We start from the raw sequence: 22,669 nt of genomic DNA, 5'->3' as shown, positions 1-22,669 counted from the left end.
AATTTTACTGTCTTATGCTCCAGAAATGTAGGCAACTTGTAGTCACTCTTAAAGACAGGAAGCACAGTTTTTGGAAGGGAGACGATAAGAAACAGAGGGGTCGAGGTTGATTAGTTTAGTGGTTAGGCTTTGTTTTGTCATTGCCACTGCATTTCTGTGTATGGAGTGTTTCTCAGTAGAAATGAGGAGCTCTGAGAAACTGCTGCCTGTCAGAGTCATTCGCCTTTCCAAGCATCCCAGTTCATTTCCTTCCCTCCTCTTAATGATGGAGTTCGCGTATCTGTAGGTTTATGAAATTAGAAGGAGTGTAGTGCTATTTTACTCTTTCTTTCCCAGTGAGTTGAGTGTTAGTAGTTTTTCGGGAGAACATAGCAATTTGGTGACAGAGTACTGTACAAAGCACTGGGCCCTGTCAGGACCCCTGGTTTCTGGTCCTTGTGCTGTCACTAAATGGTCTGTAATCTTGGACAGTTGCCTCATCTCTGGACCTTTGTTTCCTTAAGGAGAATGAGATAACTGATGATCCTGACTTCCTCTTTTATATCAATACTAGAGGCCCAGTGCATGAAATTCATGCACAGGTAGGGTCCCTAGGCCTGGCCGGTGATCAGGGTTGATCAGGTTCCCTGCCTCCCTGCCTCCCCGCCTCCTTCCCTTGCCCTGCTGCTGGTCGCCCCCCACGTTCTGTGCCACCCCCTGGTGGTCAGCGCACATCATAGTGAGCGGTCGAACTCCCGAGGGGACATATTAGCCTTTTATATATGTAGATAGGGTAATTGAGATTAGATAGACAAATACTTAGATTGTTCCTGAATAACCTGATGAGATGGCTCTGAAATCCTAAGGGTGAGAAGAAGATGTTTCTTTCCCATCACTTTCCATTTCCTTTCCTGTCTTGCACTTTCTCTTTCCTAGATTTACTTAGCTTCTGAGAAAAAGGACAAATGATGGTTCATATTAAGCAGTTAATTAGTTAATAGCAGTGCTAACTATTTGTAAGGCACTCAGAAATGGTTAAAAATATGAAGTTATAAAAGACTAAGAGTCTTGTCTTCATAGAGCTCACCCTGGAACCACATTGTGAATCATATGTGATAGGTGCCAGCTGAAGTTACCCAGGAGTGGAGGAGGCCTGTCTTAAACTAAGTATCAAGTCTGAGGAGAAACACTTTTTGGTTCCCCATCCCAGGAGCACTCATGTGTCTCCAGGAGACAGGTTGGCTGTTGATTGGACATTTCACTTGAGAGCTCCTTGCTGGGTGGACATCGTGCGCTGTTGCATCAGTAGCTCCAGAAGGTCCTATTCAAATATAAAGGGCAACAGATAAAGGTACTGTTTTGGTGTCATCCCTGTATAGGACTGTTGCCCTTTATGTTTGAAAAGGATTAGGAAGGGGTCATCCAACAAACTTGGTGGCAGGCTTCCATTAGCCATGATACTTCGTGTAGTTGGCCACCGGTTGATGGCAGGTCTTGTTGTTTTTTGTGTTGTTTTTTTTTAATGTAGAATTAGGTAGGTGACTCAAGTAGTTCTTTGTCTAGATTACTGGTCAGTCTGATAATTCTTTGATCAGGAAAATCCTTTATTTTGATGGATGGTTGGTACAGTTTTTGTTGTAACTCAAGTAAAATTAAGCTCAGTAGGTAAAAAGTAAAAATGTATTAGTCTTAAAACTTTTTTTATGAACTTACACTTTTCATTGAAATGTTACATAATAAAAGTTCTGTCGGCTCATTAGCTGGTTTCTGCTCTTTATGTAGGTGCTGCAAAGCTGGTGGTAGCTGTGGCAGTATTTTTACTGACGTTTTATGTTATTTCTCAAGTATTTGAAATAAAAATGGATGCAAGTTTAGGAAATCTGTTTGGTAAGTTCCATTTTTTTTCCCCTATTTTAAATCTTGTTTTTGATGTGAATGTCTCTTTACCACTTCTCAACATTGAGTCACGCTGTGTAGTCTGTCTAGAAAAGAAAATGTAATTATGCCAATAAGTGTGATTCATTCGAATGTTTAAAAAAAACAAAACAATAGAAAGTCTTAAAAATCAATTCAGTATAAAGCATAAATCTTCTATTCAACATTTTGAGTATCTTTAATGGAGTGTCTTTTATACATGCTTAGGCTCATTAATCAATGCATTATAAATGTGCATTATGGAAGATATCACACTGTTTGAGCTGGCTGATAGAAAATTGGGAATCAAACCTAGCCCTTAATTAAAAAGTGGTTAGGAGTCATGATTATGCATTTTAAATACCAGCCATAGAAATCCAGTTTGTTTTTCTACCCTTATTTTTCTCCTGCAACATTTTTCTTTTCACCAATTTGTTTAATGCTATATTGTAAACATACCATTGTAAGCTACCTTAACTCAGTTTTTAACATTTACATTAATAAAAGAAATTAACATTTGAAATGTTTGCATAGCTTTGGCTGCTGTTTAAGGTATTAAAAACTACACTTGAAAGGTGAGGCTATGAAACCAATTAACAGTATTTTGGCCTAGTAGGCAGGAAGTGGATGGAACAACTTTCAGATCTCTGGAATAGTGAATTGTTTTCCATAAATTAATATTTGGAGGGAAACCACAAGAACCAGTTCACTTCCTCTTATATCTAGTTTCAAGACTCCCTTAAGCCAGTGCTTCTCAAACTTTACTGTCAGATGAATCTCCAAGGAGTCTTGGTAAATGCAAATTCTGATTAATTATCTGGAATGGGGCCTAGGAGTCTGCATTTCTAACAGGCTCTCAGGTGATGCTGAGATTCACACTCATGGACCACATTCCAAGTATCAAAGCTTTAGACAATTCGGACATGTAGTCATCAATTTCTGTATAAACATTCTTAGGTGACTTTCTTACAATGACTACTTAAATGTACTTCCTTGTATTGCACTGAATTTTGCCCTTTATGCTCCTAGGTAATAGCAGTTCATTTGCTTCCACCTCCTTAAGTTCTCTTCCGCATTAATGATCTGTAAAATAGCTAAATTGTAGTTATACTCCGTCAGGTCATCTTTTCACAAGTTTTTATCTTAGCAAGTTATGGACTCTTCCCTTTCAGTCGTTTCTCTTAATGTACTGGTTCTTCTTCAGAACATCTGTTTTCAGCACCCATCTTAAAATGAAGTTTCCTGGGTCCAGCATCGAGTAGTTATTGCAAAGTATAGTGAGGCTTGACTTACTCCTTCTGCATACAGTATTTCTGTTCCTGCAGAAGCCCACCTGGTGCCTGGGAGAGTGCAGCTGGTTTCAGAGGAATGAGGGGCAGAAAGACACTGAGGGCTTTGGGGACTTGTCCAGTGTGCTGTGGGAACAACGTGGCTAGCTGATTCTACTAACAAAGGCCAATGGTTAAGGAAGAAGATTATGGGATGGTAGTTGAAGCAAGTTGAACATTTTTTTTTTCTTTTTCTAAGTGATGGAGAGACTTCCACTGGTCTAGAGGCCTTGGACAAAAGGCCTGTTTCTATAATTCAGTGAATTACAAGTCAGTGGGAGGAGACTGAACAGACACGAAAAGCAGGATCCTTGAGAGAAGGGAGGCAGTGGGACCATTGGTCAGGGAAAAGGCCCACTGTTCTCAGAGAGAAGAGGCTGGGTGAAGCCACTGTTCGCCCTAGTTCGGATCTTCATCTCTAGGCTGGACCGTTTCTGTGAGCATCACAGGGATCTCGTTATGTCTGCTTTTCCTCTTTGATACATGCCTATCTCCCCTAGCTGCCTCTACTCGCCCCTCCCCACCCGGGCCACACACTCACCATGCCAATCTGCACATGATCTAGGGACACAAAACCTGTCCTTTTACTAGTATACCTCAGCCTTTGCTCATGTTGACTCCTCACCCTGCACATCTTTCTCACTCCTCTTCATCTGTGCATCCTTTCCTTTTTCAAAACTACATAAGTGCCCCTTCTTGAGAGAAATTGTATTTCAACCTCTCTCTGTGCTATTAGAATGTATTGCTCATGTTTCTGAACTGTTTGTTCTAATGCATAATAGTCATATCTCATTTGGACACTGATTTTATTCTGCCTTACATTGTAGTTTCTTTTCTTTTATCCTTTTTCATGTATCTGTCTTTTCCTTACCACAGAAAAAACCTTAAGGGCAATAACATCTTGATGCTTCACCCAGCATCTAGTGCTAGGCCCTGTAAATAGCAAATGCTGATTGAACGGGGAATGAATTTCGGTAGTGGAGGACTAGGATTTTGAAATGGAAAAAGAGTGTTTCCAAGATCGGATTCATTTAAAGCTGTATTAGTTGAAAAGCTGCTGGTCATCAGCTATGAACAAATGCTGAGCTACTTTAATCGTTGCTTCTCTTAATTTTCCTCTTGATTTCTCCTCATGTTGGTAACTGCCAGGCTTTACAGTGTGTGTTTTAGCTGTTTCACTCAGGCATGCTTAGGGCAGAGGGTTTATTTTCTTGTCATAACTTAAGTTGTACACTATATCCACCAAACCTTATTGGATTCCAGACTATTGAATTGGTGAAAATTTAATTTGTATGGTTATATTTTACTTCTCATTTCAAAATAATTGAGCAAAGATGGAGATATGGTTGTCTTTGCCGTTTGTTTAGCATCTAACTTAATTTACCAAAGGGTAACAAGTTTAACTGAACATTGGGATTGTTTCTATAATTCAGTATTGTAGAGGGACCATGAGATTAACTATGTTGGTTTTTTTGTTAATTTCTTCAATTACAGTTGACATACAATATTATATTAGTTTCAGGTATACAACATAGTGAGTAGACATTTATATAACTTATGAAGTCATCACCCCGGTAAATCTAGTAACTATAATTCTCTTGGTGGTGAATATTACCATGTTTTTCATATTGTTGATATTATAACTTAGTTAATAGTTTCTGTAAATTGGGATTCAGGTTGATTATATAGTACTCTTGTAGAAAAATAAAATGAACTTATTTCTAGAAAGGAAGAATGAAAAATTTTGTATACAATTAGTAATTGAAAGGTAAAAGTCAGTGGTGCAGGGGCAGGCTAAATAGCCATCTCAGGCAGTGATTAAAGAAAAACTGCATTCCTTTAACGAAAAGGGAATGGGAGATGGCGATATCCAAAGGAAAGAGCTACACAGCACCGAGCCAAAGGGTACTGGGTCCATGATGGCAGCAAAAAACGTACTTAGGACAGTGACACAAGGAAGGGCATAGAAGCAGCAACAGGAGAGCCTAGGCTGGGCTGCCTTGGCTCACTGAGAAGTCAGAGAAAAGGGGGCCTTGAAGACAGGTTCAGGGGGTTAGCCCTGGACGAGCTGCCTCACTGCCCATTACTCCCCTGGTTGCAAATCTTGTGGGGTCCCTTAGAGATTGGGGGATACACTGGGTCCTTTGGCCTGATGGAAATCTCTTGCAGGTGGAAATCTCAGGGGAGGGTCTCAATAGAGCAGTGGTCGGCAAACTCATTAGTCAACAGAGCCAAATATCAACAGTACAACGATTTAAATTTCTTTGGAGAGCCAAATTTTTTAAACTTCTTCTAACGCCACTTCTTCAAAATAGACTCGCCCAGGCCATGGTATTTTGTGGAAGAGCCACACTCAAGGGTCCAAAGAGCCGCATTGTGGCTCACGAGCCACAGTTTGCCGACCACTGCAATAGAGTATCCGTCAGCTTTCCAGGTGTGCTCTTTCAGGGTGGAGGTCTCCACTGAATGGTCGGTGCCTGGGCAGGGGGGGTCATTAGTCAATGCAGCTGGTCCTGAGGCAGCCACGATGCCACTTGTCTGGTTTTGCTGCTTTTCTGGGCCCGGAGCTGAAACACAACTGAGACCTAGATGTTATCTTCAGGGAGGGAAAGGTCGGGGTCTAGACAACGTAAGCAGTGATGTAAAAGATCAGGGGTCCAAACCGCATGACCAGTGATAAGTGAGCTAGGGGAGGATGGGTTACCCTGGGGCGAGGTTCTTGTTTTCCCAGTTTTACCAAAGTACTTTAATTGTGATTTTTTTAAAAAAAACAACAATTTTTAACAAAACTTTTTATTTTATAGATACAGATGCACTTGTAAGAAATAATACACAGAGATTCTATATACCCTTTACTTAGACTGAGTAATGGCTTATAAAATTATATATACAGTGTCACCACCAGGATATCAACATGGATGCAATCTGCCAGTCACAATTATGATTGTGATTTAATGTAGTGTTAGTTTTCAGCATGGACACTTGGCTTCTAGTGAGAGTAATGAACACAGTCCGAATTATTTTTGCATATTACTGCAGTAAGTACTTAATGTTTCATTGGATTGATTTATTTTTCCCCCTTTCAGACTTAAATGGTTGAAATATTATATACATGAGTTACCTCACATTACTAAAGACTAAAGTGTAAAATAATTATGATTTCTTTAGCCTGATTCATTGATGAAACCAAATCAGAAATGTTTATTAGTATTTTTCCTCAAAATAAAAATTGTTGAAAAAAAATTAAGAATTAAAGCTATCAAGGTAGTTTGAGGAATAAAAGTTGCTGAAAAGACAGGATTTTTGTGTTTGTTTGCTGTGCCCAGGCCCTGCATGTGGAAAATATCCTGTCTTATTTATGAAAGTTCACCTGTTCGGCTGCCAGGTGTTGAAATTCTCAGAATTGCAGGCCTAGTACAGGGCTTTCAGTTTGATGAATATTGGATAAAAATTAGATCTCATCTGGAAAGAAAAGTCTTTCACCAGTTTCTTTACCTTTAAGCATCTCCCTTTACTTAATATACAAATTAAATGGAGGTGTTGTATTTACTTAAAAGCCTATTGAATAAGAAACTGCTTTTCCCATAATTGTATGAATCCCAGTAACGTTTTTTGAAACGAGTAGCATTTACTGTTTTTGCATTTCTTAAGTTTTACAAACTAATTGGACTCTTGTAGAGGCTCATCCCTGGTTTTGCTTCTGCCTCCCTTTCTTCAGCCAGACTCTTTCTCTGAGCATTTGGTGATTATCGGTGTCTCTGAGATTCTCTCCTCAGCCCTAGTCTCACTTTAAATCCCCTGTTGGGTAGCCCCACCCATCATTGGCTAATTTCTTAGTTTATATCTGTGTCCCAGATCTCATTTAAGGTTGGCCTCTGGACTTTTTCACTAGGGTCTTCTCCCAGTATCTGTAAATTAACAAGTCCAACACAGAACTCGTTATCCACCCACCACTCCCATCTCCTCACTTGATTATAAACATTTTAAGTGCAGAAATGATGTTTTCCTTTTTTTTCCCCCATTGGCTCATGTGAATGAATAAATGAATGGTTCTAAAGCCAGACGTCTGAGAGACAAACTTGATTCCCCTCTTTCCATCATTCCTCCATCTGGTCCATGTCCAAGTCCATCAGTGTTGCTTTCTTAGTTGTTCTGAACCTGCCTACTTCTTTCAAGCCCACCTTCACTACCTTTGTTCGGGCTTCTCTCCTTTTCTACCTGGATTACTTCAGCAGCATCCTGGTGGACTCCTTGTCTCAGTCAGGTCTTGAACCCTCTGCAGTATGTTCTCCACTCGACAATCAGAAGACTTGTTCAACTCCATGTGATCATAAGCCCTCAGACAGTCTCATTTCCGGGGATGGTGCAACATGAGTTTGGATGCTAGAATGAGATACGGCTTTGGAAATGATCTCTGCCAATTACTAATTATGACTTAGAACAAATCAAATCACTAAACCTCTCTGTTCCATTTATTTCTCTTTAAAACAGGGATGATGTTCATATCAATAATATATGCAGGAGTGCTGGTAGAGTGCCTAACATATATGAATGAGCTACGTTATGTTACCCCATTCCGATCCGATTGTCTTCCTCTTACCTTGTTACCATGTTAGGTATACCAGAATTCCTGACTGGAACAACGGTTCCCTGTTAGCATCTTAAAACCTGAATTTGATATACATGTTCATTCAGGACAAAGTAAAATTGAGAATTTCCAGTTCTCAGGCGCTCAATCATTGGTTGCTAACAACTTTGTGGGCTTTCTCATTTATAAAAGTGAGAGCGCTGAACCAAATGATATCTATAATTCTTCCCCAACATTTATGACATAATTAGGGCAAATGACATAATTTGCCAAATTGAAAAAACAAGCCCCAGTAATTCCAGTACCCTAATTTACTAACTGATCATTTTTTGTTTCCTTCAGATCTTTGTTTTTTTATCCACGAGTATTTTTAGACCTTACAGATAAGCTTTGTTTTCTGCTTTATTCCAAATGCATTCAACCTTTCCTCTGTTACTACAGTGCCTTTAAGGACCCCAATGGTGCATAAGATTCTGAGTGTTTTATAGGGTTATGAGCCTTCGTTTACTTGGTCATTTTTCTCTTTTTAAACATTTACATACTATTTTTCAGCTTTAACTTCTGTTCTTTAGTGAGAGTGCTGGACTTACATACAGGAAATTGACAATTATCTCAAATAGTACAGAAATAAAAACTAAGTAACTATTTATAGTCCAGCAGCTGGCAAACACTTATGACACTGCATACTTATTAGCCCGATCAGGAAACAGCTGCCCACTGAACTATTGAGGATCTGAATTGTAGTCTCCTGGGCTAGGATCAGATGTTAGTGCTTTTAAAACTCAGTCTAGGTGGTTAGGTTGAGATCTGCTGAAATCAAGCTAAGATTTGATCAGAAGATTCTGACTACTTTGAACTGATAAATTAGAAAACTCTTAGTAATGATCTCAATTTCTTTATTACACCCAGTACATTTCTATTGTAGAGAAAAGCTTTCCACCACTACCATCACTCTTGTGTTCCCTCCACCCCCAAATCTCCTAGCCTAAGCACTAGGGTAGGTTTCTGTATATATTCCAGGGCTTTATATGCAGATGTACATAACCCCATATTGTAGCAACAACTTTTAAGTACCCTAATAGTCACCAAGTATGTATTTAAAGTCATTTAAAGGTTTAAAGGGAAGTTTGAAATACGTTTGATAACACTTAAATGTGGAATCAGAAAAAAACAAACTCATAGAAACAGTGGAGTGGTGGTTACTAGGGGATAGGGGGTGGGTGGAGGAAGTGGGGGAAGGTATTGCTCAAAGGGTATGACTTCCAGTTATAAGATTAACAAGTTTGGGGATTTGATGTTCAGCATGGTGTTTAAAGCTTTTAATACTTTATCATGTACTCAAATGTTGCTAGAGAGTAGATCTTAAAGGTTCTTACCACATAGAAATGGTAACTATGAGGGGATGGAGGTGGCAGTGAATATGATGGTGATAATCATTTTGCAGTTTTATAAATATATCAAATCATCCTGATGTGCACCTTAAACTTGTACAATGTTAAATGTCAGTTACTGGTATATCTCAGTAAAGCTGAAAAAATAATTAAAAAAAATATTGGTAAGTTTGTAGAATAACTTTTTGACTAGAATTTAAATGTTTAACTAAAAATAAAAAAATGTAAATAGAAAATGTTCTATCTATAATAAAATATTACCCTCCATAATTTCTGTACATTATTGTTTATATTCTGAATTTTGTAGACTAAAGTTACTTTCTCACTGTTTTTAAAAGTGATATTCATGTTTTATTTAATATATACTGAGCAATATTCAAACATTTTTATTTTTATAGGCCTGTTAGCTCTAAATATGTTTTAAAAGTGGACACTTGCCAATAGCCTTATTTCTACTAACAAAGATAACTTTATTTTTCTTAGCAAGGTCAGCGTTGGACACAGCTGCACGTTGTAAGTATTTCATCCCAATAATTTGCAGATGATTTATTCTAGTTTTTTTCTTAGGCATAAGAGAATTTATATTCGAACAATGGAGATAGTTCAGTGTGAGCAAAAACTGTTTTAGAAATTGCTTTCTGAAGTTACAAGGATGCTATTCGATTGGCTAGCCCACTATTCTGGGTATTTACTCATAATGAATATTGTTTTTATAAATGTTTTTAGCTTCAATATCATAAGTACAGGAAGTGTGTAAAAGGAGAACTAGCACTTGAGCAGATTATTCAGTAATGCATTAGGCTTTTTAGTTTGTAACCATTTGTTGTGCATGTATGCATTGAAAATGCAAAGTAACAATTCAAACCTACCCCTCTAGCCTGAATTTAAACCATAAACTTAAAAATAATTAGATAATATATATTTACCCTCATCAAGATCATATTATTTGATTCATTTATGTCAATTTTTAGCTTGTTTCCTCAGTGCTTTTGTTTTATTTAGAAGCTCAGGCTCTTTGAAACCCCCAGGGGGGAAAAAAAATCCTAGCATGTGTTTTAAGATAAGTGTATCTTGGTGATGTAAATTCCCTTGTAGTTTGAGATTTGAAACAAACTGACTATAAAGTCCGTTAACATTGTGTGTTTTTTTAAAATCTGTTTTCTTTTCCAAAGCTACAAAACCTCCCAGATACAAATGTGGGATCTCGAAAGCTTGCCCTGAGAAGCATTTTGCTTTTAAAATGGCAAGTGGAGCAGCCAATGTGGTGGGACCCAAAATCTGCCTGGAGGACAATGTGTGAGTGTTTGCCCATCTGGAAGTACAGGTGTGCTATGAAACCACAGCACACTGAGCCTGGTGCAGTGGGTCTTTTGAAAATGTATTGGGCTTGCTTTTACTAAAGAAAAGTGATTTCAATTTTTATTACACATTTTTTCCCCATGCCTTTAAGGAATCTTTAAAGTTCTTAAATTTCATATTAGAGAGTGACATATTTATCCAGTTTTGTGGACAGATGAGAGGTTTCTTGAGTGAATTCTCTAAATCTGTGCAATTCCATATTAGAGCTATAGACCCATGTAGCTATTTAATTTGGATTCTTAAATCACATGAAAAAGTTAATTCATTTAAGTGAATTAAAATTAAAAGTTCAGTTCCTCAGTCACACTGGCCACACCTCAAGTGCTCGGTAGCCACAAATGGCCTGTGCTTACCGACTTGAGCAGCATGGAGAGTAATTGCATGCTACAAAGTCCTATTTCAGCAATATTCAACCTTTTCCATCTCATGGCACACACAAACTACTAAAGTTCTGCAGCATACCAAAAAATATGTTTTGCTGATCTGAACAGAAAAAAATAAAAAATGATTTTGATTCGTTCACACCAGTCAGCTATTGTGTTGGCTGTTGTCATTTTTCACTTGACAAGCTAAGGGAAAAGAGAGCAGTGCCCTGACTAGTCAGATATTGCATGTTTTAAAATTCTTACAGCACACCTCTTGAAAATCGCTGTCCTATTTGATAGCCATGTCCTCGCTCATGCACACTGTCTTACAGACCAACACCTTTCATTTTAAGAGTTAGAACGCTGCCTGTTGAAATGTGAGATAATCAATTACAACCTCAAGCCCATGCGGCATGGAGCTGCTTGCCACTGAGCTGACTGGTTCCCTGTATCAGCACGCTCTGCAAAGGATAGTTTTCAGATTTTTCAGTCTCCTACCTCATTGTCAGCTGCCATTTGGTTCAAGTTTCTGCCTCTGAAGTTACAAAACCTGTTTTAGTTGGCTGCTTTTGATCTGCTCTGGCCTAGAAAATTAGATATATGAACTTATTTGAATTCATATATCTAACAAATGTGCCATTAATTATGATAATAAAGAGTGAGGTAATTTTATAGATAGAGGGGAGGAAACTAGGCTGTTTCTCCCAGCATTTCATTTTAATAGAGAAGCTTTTAAATATTTATCTTAGTCCCTTTTTCAGTTAGCTACGGGCAGGTCCTATAGCCTCTTATAATGACACTTCCCTTGTACAATTAAAGGCTTGAGCTAGGTCAGTGGTCGGCAAACTGCAGCTCGCGAGCCACATGCGGCTCTTTGGCCCCTTGAGTGTGGCTCTTCCACAGAATACCACGTGTGGGTGCACACATACAATGCAATTGAAACTTTGTGGCCCATGCGTAGAAGTTGGTTTTTGGCTCTCAAAAGAAATTTCAATCGTTGTACTGTTGATATTTGGTTCTGTTGACTAATGAGTTTGTCGACCACTGAGCTTAGGTGATCTTTAAGGTCCTGACTCACGTGCTTTCTTTTCCCTCATGCTAGTGATAATCCATTGCTAATTTGTTGTCTTCTGATTTCTCATTATAATAGTCCTGTTTTATTGAATATGTAAAAAAAAAAAGCACTTGCATTTCAATTTGTAGAGCTTATCTATAATAATAAAAGGGTAATATGCTAATTAGACCAGACTTCATTCTGGACATACTTCTTTTTTTTTTTTTAATTTCTTTATTGATTAAAGTATCACATATTTGTCCTCATCCCCCCATTCCCATCCCAAACCCCTTCCCACACATGCCCCCACCCCCCTGTTATCTGTGACTACTGGTTAGGCTTATATGCATGCATACAAGTCCTTTGGTTGATCTCTCCCCCTTACCCCCACTCTCCCCTACTGTCCTTCTGAGGTTTGACAGTCTGATCGATGCTTCCCTGTCTCCGGGTTTGTTTTTGTTCATCAGTTTATGTTGTTCATTATTTCCCCTAGATGAGTGAGATCATGTGATACTAGAAATACACTTATAAGAACCGAAAATGAGACAAGCAATAATGGTTATGCTGAGAGGCAAATGAATCAGTCTGTAGTGAGTTTCTTTCTGGGCCAACAGTTCTTTTGAGTCCCAATTTCAAGGTCAAACAGTTCCTTATGTGTACATGTCAGCAATGATATTTCAGTTCTGGATGGTGGACAAATGGTGGTAATGCAGGTCCGACCCTCTCTGGTTTGGTCCTGGGCAACCTGCAGTGACGCACAGCTGCTGACTGCTAGTATGGCAAGGCGTCGTCAGCGTCTTCCATCTCTGGACTGTTTCTCTTCTGTCTTCATGGCTGGAGCAGTCCTGTCAATTCCTCTCTGTTGCAGGAATCCACAGGGTCTTGGAGGTGTTTTCTGAAAATATACAAACATATTCTCGACAAAAAGTTAATAAAGGGATCTTTTCTATAAATTTGACTTGGGATCCTTTTTCATTTTTTGCCCAAACAATTTTCCTTTGGCTTGTTTTGACACCATGTGTGTTTTTCATGGGTGTCTTGCTGTTAGCATTACAAATGAAAGTTAATTTTCTAAAGTAAAAATTTTCTAGATGTAATTTACTTACAGGATATTTTTCCTTACATGTTATTCTTCTACTATCCCCCCTTTTTTGAGTTAAATATTAGGAGGCTTTTGGAAATTTTATAATGTAGTCTTGATAGCTTTTAAATTTTAATTTTTTGCACTAAAATATGACTGCTTTAGGTTCGTTACATGTTACGCAATTTTACCATGAGATGAACTACCAATAAAAATTTTAGTTAACACTTTAGGAACAGCTTTTTGTCCAGTACCATTCATTTTTCTAGAATATTCGCTTATTTCACTTAGCCAATTTAAATTAGTCTGAGAACTTGACTACTATTTTACTGTCAAATTTAATAATCTAACAACAATCTTATTTTACCCCGTAAATATTAGTGGAAAGAATTATTTGCCTTCTTGAGTAGGCCCTGAGCATTCCTAGTGCTAGGTTGGATTTAGATATCAAAAACCCACTTCCCCACACTATGGGTATAAAACAACTCAAACAAGTCTTGTTGCAGTGAGAGGGCAGCTGCTGTCGGCCAAGTCTCTGTCTGTTACCTGGGTCCCAATTTGAGCTGGGCGTGGGAAGCGAAGCAGCCATGGGGGCAGGAGACCTCCCTCAGAAGGGGTGAGGGTTCAGGCCCCTGCAAAGTTGGGGGGGTGAGGGTCTGTGCCTCACCTCTGTTGACCCCCAAGTTCTCTCCTGATGGCCCCTCTGCGACTGTGCCTGTCTTAGGTTGTTCCTTCCCTGAGGAATCTTACCCGTCTCTGGCTAACCAGCCACCCTCTGGGGCCAAGCAGGGTGATGTGAGGTTCAGTTCTGTCTCCTTGGTAGCCTATGCCCCCGTGGCCTCCACGCTCAGCACCTGCATTGGAATCCCTTCGCCTGCTGGCGGGGCCCCGGCACTCATCACATATCTTGGGGAACCCAGGTTTCTTCTCCAGGGAGGGCCCAGCTCACCCTACTGGGCGAGAGACAGATCCATGGTACCAGCCACCACGAGGCTTCAACCTCAGCAAGAACAGAAAGCACAGGCAACAGCTGTGGGCAATTGGATTGTGAGAAGAGGGTCCCTCTTGGCCAAAAGGGCAAGAGGGGCCAATATGGAATGCTCTGGTGCCTTCCCAGGGGGCCCTCTATACAGTGGAAGGGATTAAATCCTTTCATGTCCTTTTTAAATTGCTGCGAGACATTCAAAGAATTAGTTTGTAAGTTTGTTTGGGAAAATTGTATATTATGCTGTTGTAATTCTAAAATATCAAGAGATGTGTTACCTTTGTCTCCAAGCACCAAAAAGATGATTTTTTATTGATTCCCAAGGGTGCGAGGTACTATTATAGGTAATGGGGGTAATACAAATCTGGGAAAAATTATAATGAGATTGTAGAATAATATCATGTAAGGATATTCTTTGCTCTAGGCCATGGCAATTCCATTTCGAACTGGCTGTCAATTTCTTTTTGTATAGACAAGGTCTTAGTTACTTTTTCTGCACCTCTCCCAGGAGCAAGTAGTGATAGTCCCTTCCTTTGGTGGCCACACAAGCCAGAAACCTCTTTAATTTTACACACAAAGGAGCAGTGGTTTGATTTTGTGTCATACAAAAGGGAAGCTGGATGGCAACCCCTGTGTAATTATCCTTCCTTGTCCTACCCATGGTCCTCCTGGATGACCAAGGTGTTTGGTATTATTGGTGACTACATTAGGCGGGGGATCAGCCCACATAAGGGCTCTTATCCATGAAGGGTCAGGAACATAAGTCCAAAATACTTCTCCATTTTCCCCAGGTAATATTACCGTACAGCTGATGACTGCTAGCATGGCAAGAAAGACGTTCTCAGGCGTTCTTGGGGTTCTGGTTACCTCACAATTTCTTTTCTATTATTTATTTTTATTTTTTAATTATTTTTATTTTTATTTTTTTTTTCATATGTGTCCTTATTCCCCCATTACCCCCCACCCCCCGCTAATGCCCCACCCCCCTGTTGTCTGCGTCCATGGATTAGGCTCATATGCATGCACACAAGTCCCTTGGTTGATCTCTCCCCCGTACTCCCACCAACCCCCTCCTTCCCTGAGGTTTGAGGTTCTGATCAACATTTCTCAGTCTCTGGATCTGTTCTTGTTCATCAGTCTATGCCGTTCATTATATTCCACAAATGAGTGAGATCATGTGATATTTATCTTTCTCTGCCTGGCTTATTTCACTTAGCATAATGCTGTCCATCTCCATCCATGTTTTTGCAAATGGTAGGAACTCCTTTTTTACCACAGCGTAGTATTCCATTGTGTAGATGTACCACAGTTTTCTAATCCACTCATCTGCTGATGGGCACTTAGGCTGTTTCCAAATCTTAGCTATGGTGAATTGTGCTGCTATGAACATAGGGGTGCATATATCCTTTCTGATTTGTGTTTCTAGTTACTTGGGATATATTCCTAGAAGGAATCACTGGGTCAAATGGGAGTTCCATTTTTAGTTTTTTGAGGACACTCCATACTGTTCTCCACAGTGGCTGCACCAGTCTGCATTCCCACCAGCAGTGCAAAAGAGTTCCTTTTTCTCCGCATCCTCGCCAACACTTGTCATTTGTTGATTTATTGATGATAGCCATTCTGACAGGTGTAAGATGGTACCGCATTGTTGTTTTGATTTGCATCTCTCTGATGATTAGTGACTTTGAGCAGGTTTTCATAATGTCTCTTGGCTTTCCTTCTGTCTTCTTTCGAAAAGTGTCTGTTTAGATCAGTTGCCCATTTTTTGACTGGGTTGTTTATCTTCTTTTTGTTAAGCTGCATGAGTTCCCTGTAAATGTTGGAGATTAAACCCTTATCGTTGATATCATTGGCAAATATGTTCTCCCATGCAGTGGGCTTTCTTGTTGTTTTATTGATGGTTTCCTTTGCTGTGCAAAAGCTTTTTATTTTGATGTAGTCCCATTTGTTTATTTTCTCTTTAGTTTCCATTGCCCTAGGAGCAGTATCAGTGAAGAAGTTCCTTCGGCATATATCTGAGATTTTACTGCCTGTGGATTCCTCTAGTATTTTTATGGTTTCCCGCCTTATGTTTAAGTCCTTTATCCATTTTGAGTTTATTTTTGTGTATGGTGAAAGTTGGTGATCTAGTTTCATTTTTTTGCATGTATCTGTCCAATTTTCCCAACACCATTTGTTGAAGAGACTGTCTTGACTACATTGTATGTTCATGCCTCCTTTGTCAAATATTAATTGGGCATAGTGGTTTGGGTCGATTTCTGGGTTCTCTATTCTATTCCATTGGTCTATATGCCTGTTCTTATGCCAGTACCAGGCTGTTTTGAGAACAGTGGCTTTGTAATACAGCTTGATATCTGGTATTGAGATCCCCCCTACTTTGTTCTTCTTTCTCAGGATTGCTGCAGCTATTCGGGGTCTTTTGTTATTCCAGATGAATTTTTGGAGAGTTCTTTCTAGGTCTGTGAAATATGCTGTTGGTATTTTAATGGGAAGTGCATTGAATTTATAGATTGCTTGGGTAGTATGGACATTTTAATGATGTTGATTCTACCAATCCATGAACATGGTATGTTCTTCCATCTGTTTAGGTATTCCTCTATCTCTTTTTTTCAGTGTCGTGTAGTTTTCCACGTATAGGCCTTTTACCTCCTTAGTTAAGTTTATTCCTAGGTATCTTAATTTTTCTGGTGCGATGGTAAATGGGATTGCTTTTTTAGTTTCTCTTTCTGTAAGATCGTTATTGGTGTATAGAAATGCCATAGATTTCTTGGCGTTAATTTTGTATCCTGCTACATTGCCGAATCATTTATTAAGTCTAATAATTTTTTGATGGAGTCTTTAGGGTTTTCTATGTACAGTATCATGTCATCTGTGAATAAGGACAGTTTTAATTCTTTTCCAATTTGGATGCCTTTTATTTCTTCGTGTCTGATCGCAATGGCTAGTACTTCCAGCACTATGTTGAACAGGAGTGGTGAGAGTGGGCATCCCTGTCTTGTTCCTGTTCTTAGGGGAAATGGTTTTAGTTTTTGCCCATTGAGTATGATGTTGGCTGTAGGTTTGTCAAATATGGCTTTTATTATGTTGAGGTATGATCCTTCTATTCCCACCTTGCTGAGAGTTTTTATCAAGAAAGGGTGTTGGATTTTGTCAAATGCTTTTTCTGCATCAATTGATATGACTATGTGGTTTTTATCTCTCAATTTGTTTATGTGAAGTATCACGTTTATTGATTTGTGAATATTGTACCATCCTTGCATTCCCGGGATAAACCCTACTTGGTCATGGTGTATGATCTTTCTGATGTACTGCTGGATTCCATTTGCTAGAATTTTGTTGAGGATTTTGGCATCTATGTTCATGAGGGATATTGGCCTGTAATTCTCTTTCATTGTGTTATCTTTACCTGGTTTTGGTATTAGGGTGATGCTGGTTTCATAGAAGGAGCTTGGAATTGTTCCTTCCTCTTGAATTTTCTGAAATAGTCTGAGGAGGATAGGTTTTAGTTCTTCCTTGAATGTTTGTTAAAACTCCCCTGTGAAGCCATCTGGCCCCAGGCTTTTGTTTGCTGGAAGCTTTTAGATGACTGCTTTAATTTCTTTCATAGTTCAGCCTATTGAGATTTTTAGAATCTTCCTGAGTAAGTTTTGGAAGGTTGTATTTTTCTAGGAATGTGTCCATTTCCTCCAGGTTGTGTAGTTTGTTAGAATAGAGTTGTCCATAGTATTTTTTAACAATCCTTTGTATTTCTGTGGGGTCTGTTGTTATTTCACCTCTTTCATTTCTGATTTTGTTTATTTGGGTCCTCTCTCTTTGCTTCTTGGTGAGCCTGGCTAGAGGTTCATCAATCTTGTTTATCCTTTCAAAGAACCAGCTCTTGGTTTCATTGATCTTTTGTATTGTTTTTTTGGTCTCTGTCATTCATTTCTGCTCTGATCTTTATTATTTCCTTCCTTCTGCTCACTGTGGGCTTTTCTTGTTGCTCTCTTTCTAATTCTTTGAGTTGTTGAGTTAGATCATTTATTACCATTTTTTCTTGTTTTTTGAGGTAGGCCTGTAGAGCTATAAACTTCCCTCTCAGGTCTGCTTTCATTGTGTCCCATAGGATTTGCAATGTTGTGTTTTTATTGTCATTAGTCTCCAGGATGTTTTTAATTTCTTCTTTGATCTCATTGAAAACCCAATCATTGTTTAGTAGCATGCTATTCAGCTTCCAAGTGTTAGAATTTTTTGGAATGTTTTTATTGTAGTTTATTTCTAATATTATGCCATTGTGGTCTGAGAAAATGCTTGATATGATTTCAATCTTTTTGAATTTACAGAGACTTTTCTTGTGACCCAATATGTGGTCTATTTTTGAAAATGTCCCATGTGCACTTGAGAAGAATGTATATTCCATGGCTTTGGGGTGAAATGCTCTGAAGATGTCAATTAGGTCCATCTGATCTAGTGTGTCATTTAGAATTGCTGTTTCTTTGCTGATTTTTTTGTCTAGAGGATTTATCCAGTCGTGTATTAAAGTCTCCTACTATGATGGTATTGTTGTTGATCTCTCCCTTGATATCTTCCAGGAGATTTTTTTATGTATTTGGGTGCTCCTGCATTGGGTGCATATATGTTTACCAGAGTTATATCTTCTTGTTGAATTGCTCTCTTTAGTATTATGTAGTGGCCTTCCTTATCTCTTATTTTGGCCTTTACTTTGAGGTCTATTTTATCAGATATAAGTATCGCAACCCCAGCTTTTTTCTCATTTCCATTTGCCTGAAAAATGTTTTTCCATCCCTTTGCTCTCAGTCTGTGTGAATCCTTTGCTCTGAGGTGGGTATCTTGTAGACAGCAAATATATGGGTCATGTTTTCTTATCAATTCAGCTACCCTATGTCTTTTGATTGGTGCATTTATTCCATTTACATTTAATGTGGTTATTGACAAGTACATGTTTGTTGTCATATTTTTCCTTAGTGTTTGTGTTTCTTCTTGCCTTTCTCTTTCTTCTTTTTACAGCAGTTCCTTTAGCATTTCTTGCATTGCTGGCTTGGTAGTGATAAATTCTCTTAGACCTTTTTTGTCTGTGAAGCTCCTGATTCCACCTTCAATTTTGAATGATAGCCTTGCCGGGTATAGTATTCTTGGATTCAGTCCCTTGCTTTGCATCACTTTGTATATTTCATTCCATTCCCTTTTGGCCTGGTGTGTTTCTGTTGAGAAATCAGTTGATATTCTGATAGGAGACCCCTTGTAACTAACTTTCTGTCTCTCTCTGGCAGCCTTTAAGATTCTTACTTTGTCGTTGGTGTTTGCCAGTCTAATTATGATGTTTCTTGGTGTCGGTCTTTTGGGGTTCAACTAGTTTGGGACTCTATGTACTTCTTGGACTTGCATAGTTTTTTTCTTGCCAATATCAGGGAAGTTTTCTGTCATTATTTCTTCCAACAGGTTTTCTATTCCTTACTTCTCTTCCTCTCCTTTTGGTATCCCTATTAAGTGAATGTTGTTTTGTTTTGTGTTGTCCCAAAGCTCCCTTAGGCTCTCCTCTTGCTTTTTAAGTCTTCTTTCCAGTTGCTGTTGTGTTTGTGTGTTTTTTCCTACCTTGTCTTCTAATTCACTGATGCGGTCCTCTGCCTCTTCTAGTCTACTGTTTAAGTTTTCCATTGTGTTCTTTATTGCAGCTATGTTGTTCTTCATCTCCTCTTGGTTTCTTTTCATGTTGGTGACATTCTCATTCAGCTCCTTATAGTTCTCATTGAGTTGTGTGTATTTGTCATTGAGTTTTGTGTACTTGTCATCCATCCATTTAAACATCCTTATAACCATTACTTTGAATTCTATCTCTGATAAGCGGCTAGCCTCAATTTCATTTAACTCCCTTTCTGGTGATTCCTCTTTTTCTTTCCTTTGGGGATTGCTTTTTTGTCTTCCCATGTTTTCCTGTAATGTTTTAATTGTAGATCCAGTTGCTTTGCTACCCAGGTTCTTTTGGGGATGGTGCTACTGGCATAATCTCTCAGTTCTCCTGGGCTTGGTAATCTAGTGTAGCTCCCTACTTGAGCTATTTGGGTTCTCTTGATGTAGGCCTTCGAGCTTGAGAGGCACAACTGCGGTGTCTAGAAGTCAGCCACGTGGAGGGGAGTGTCCCAATTTTTGCTGTCTTGCACTCTTAATTGAAATCATGCGTGCCCAGCAGGGACTCACAGTGGCACCCAGGAACCGTCTGTTGGGGTGATGGGGCTTAGGGGGCCTGCTCTCTGGAAAGGCGTGACTGTGGTGCCCAGAGTTCTGCAGTATTGGGGTGGGCAGACCCAGCTTTTGCTGTTGCACCTGTGGTGGATAGGCGCTTACTCCCAGTGGCGGCTCACAGGAGCACCCGCGGTACGTTTTGCCAGCGAGGCACACTGAAGGACTCTGAAGGGCCCTGGCAGAGTAGCCGCGCAATTGAGGCACCTGTGGGCCGGTATCCAGGATGAGTGAATTCAAAACTTCTACTGCTGGGGGGGAGTGTGCCCCCGCTTGTTCAAGATTGCACCCAGGGAGAGCTCACAGTGGCTCCCACTAGCACCCTGTGGGTAGATGGGCTCAGGGTGCCTGCCTGTTGGAACTTCACCTCTGTGGAGGTGTGCTTTCCGGGGCGCAGAGCTCTGATGCACTCTGAGGGGTCCTGGCACCGCGGTTGAGCCGCTGGGGTGAATGTGGGCAGTTATCCAGGAAGAGGGAATTCAGAATTTCTACTGCGGGGCTGCGCCCTTGTCTGTGCAGAATCACACCCTGCTGCTCTTCCCTCACTCACTCACACACACCACGCACATCCACACACTCTCCTTTCATACCCTCACTCACTCACTTCCTCTCCCTCACCTCCGTCCTGCCAGCTGCCATCTTTTCAACTTCTTAGATCTGGACAAACTTCGTGACGAAGCTGGCGCCGTAGAGAAGCCAGCCCGGGTCCCGGGTGCCTGCGGGCAGCCATAGGAGGGAAGCCGGTGCTGGCAGCCTGGGGAAGGAAGGCCTACTCTTGCACGAATTTTTTGTGCACCAGGCCTCTAGTATTAAATAATACTCTGCCTATTAACTTAGAATGTTCCCATTCCTATCTTACTTTGTTTGGCTAGAAAGGCCCCAAGTTTGATTCTAAATAATAGGAAGAGAGTTCATGCCTCGCTCATTGTAGATTGGCTTTGGAGATCTCTACCCACTTGTAGTAGGTATGTGAGTTTTCATGCAGAGAAGAGATCAAACTCTACCGGTAGGTTTTCTCTGTACAGAATAACAGGTCAAAAAGAAAAGAGCATGTGGGCAGTAGAGTTTGGTTCTAGCAGGGTGGGAATATCAGGTGGAATTTGTGCTTCAGTTTCTCTAACTGTAAAATTGAGGCAGGCCACTTACTCATCTTCATTCCAGGAATCATCCTGCCATTCCCATGAGAGATTAAATAATTGATGAGATTTTATAGCGAAGCCTGTGCCATGAAATCGAATCCTTGGTAAAGGGCTGGCCAGACATGCCTGGTGGAGACACTGCAGGGACTGGTACTTCTTCCAGTACCTTATGTTTCTAGACTGGTAGTTTTTCCAATAAGAAATGAAAGGAAGAGTCTGAGTTTTCTTAGCTTGATTCATTCATTTCTTCATTAAGTGATTATTGAGCATCGTCCATGCTGAACTGGAGCTTGCAGCTGGTGGGTGGTTAAGCAGGAAAGGCAAGCGCATCACCAGCTGTGGGGAGTTGCAGGGCGTGCCGGTGGGGGTCAGGTGACTGAGATGAGGTTGAGGTGTCCAACTTCAGATCCAGTGAGTCAAGAGGTGTTTAGTCTGAGAACTGAAGGGTAAAAGGAAGACAGCCAGATGAAAAGTAGGGGAAGAACATTCTAGACAGAAGGAAGGACATGCTCAAAGGCCTAGGGTGGGGAAGAGCTGGAGAGACAGGAATAAGAGCCAGGCCAGAGGTGAGGGGATTTAGAAGTCCGGGGCAGGGCACATGCCTGGGTTGCTGACTCAATTCCTGTCGGGGTGCATATGGGAGGCAGCTGATCCATGTTTCGGTCTCATATTGATGTTTCTCTCTTTCCCTCTCCCTTCTTCTCTCTCTAAAAAAATTTTTTTTTAAGTATATGATTGTCGAACCCTAAGCTGTACACCTTAAACCAGCAATTTTCAACACATGTGCAGCATAAATTTTTAAAACATATAATACCTGACGATTTAATCAGGGGCACTGACCTCTTTTCCCTTGTCAAATTAAAAAGTGACAACAGCCAACACAACAGCCATCTGGTGTGAATGCACTGTCTTGAACCATAAATATATAGGTCATGTAATACAGTTGCATCTTATTGGCGAGGTTGCATAATAAGATTGCATCTGATTGGTTAGTTCTTGGTACCAGAAATCCTTATATACAAGTGTGGGCACCTGATTTTTTAAAAAGTCACTTAGGAGCAAAAAGGGTAGGTAATTACTATTACTATTATTTCTGTAAATCCATTAAAATTATACCTATTTTTTGTCACATTGGCACAAAATATATTTTTTGGTATGCCGCAGCATTTTAGTAATTAGTTTATGTGTGGAAAGGAAAAAGGTTGAAAATTGCTCCCTTAAACCAATACAAAATTTAAAAAACATAAAA

The 22,669-nt window shown here is 39.8% G+C and overlaps 1 protein-coding gene across 1 annotated transcript in view; it reads left to right on the top strand.

The window, feature by feature from the left end:
• Window positions 1-22,669, top strand: part of FAM3C (FAM3 metabolism regulating signaling molecule C) — a 59,274-nt gene that overhangs the window by 21,360 nt on the left and 15,245 nt on the right. Inside the window, exons 3-5 of the mRNA XM_080663762.1 lie at window positions 1,762-1,866; window positions 9,684-9,713; window positions 10,373-10,496. Coding sequence (XP_080519888.1) covers window positions 1,762-1,866; window positions 9,684-9,713; window positions 10,373-10,496 — 259 coding nt within the window. The remainder of the gene's footprint in view (window positions 1-1,761; window positions 1,867-9,683; window positions 9,714-10,372; window positions 10,497-22,669) is intronic.

Source organism: Plecotus auritus, assembly GCF_963455305.1.
Source record: "Plecotus auritus genome assembly, chromosome: 4".
Lineage (NCBI taxonomy): Eukaryota > Metazoa > Chordata > Mammalia > Chiroptera > Vespertilionidae > Plecotus > Plecotus auritus.
The sequence above is the reverse complement of the archived record's forward strand: the minus strand, read 5'-3'. Positions and strand labels throughout refer to the sequence as shown.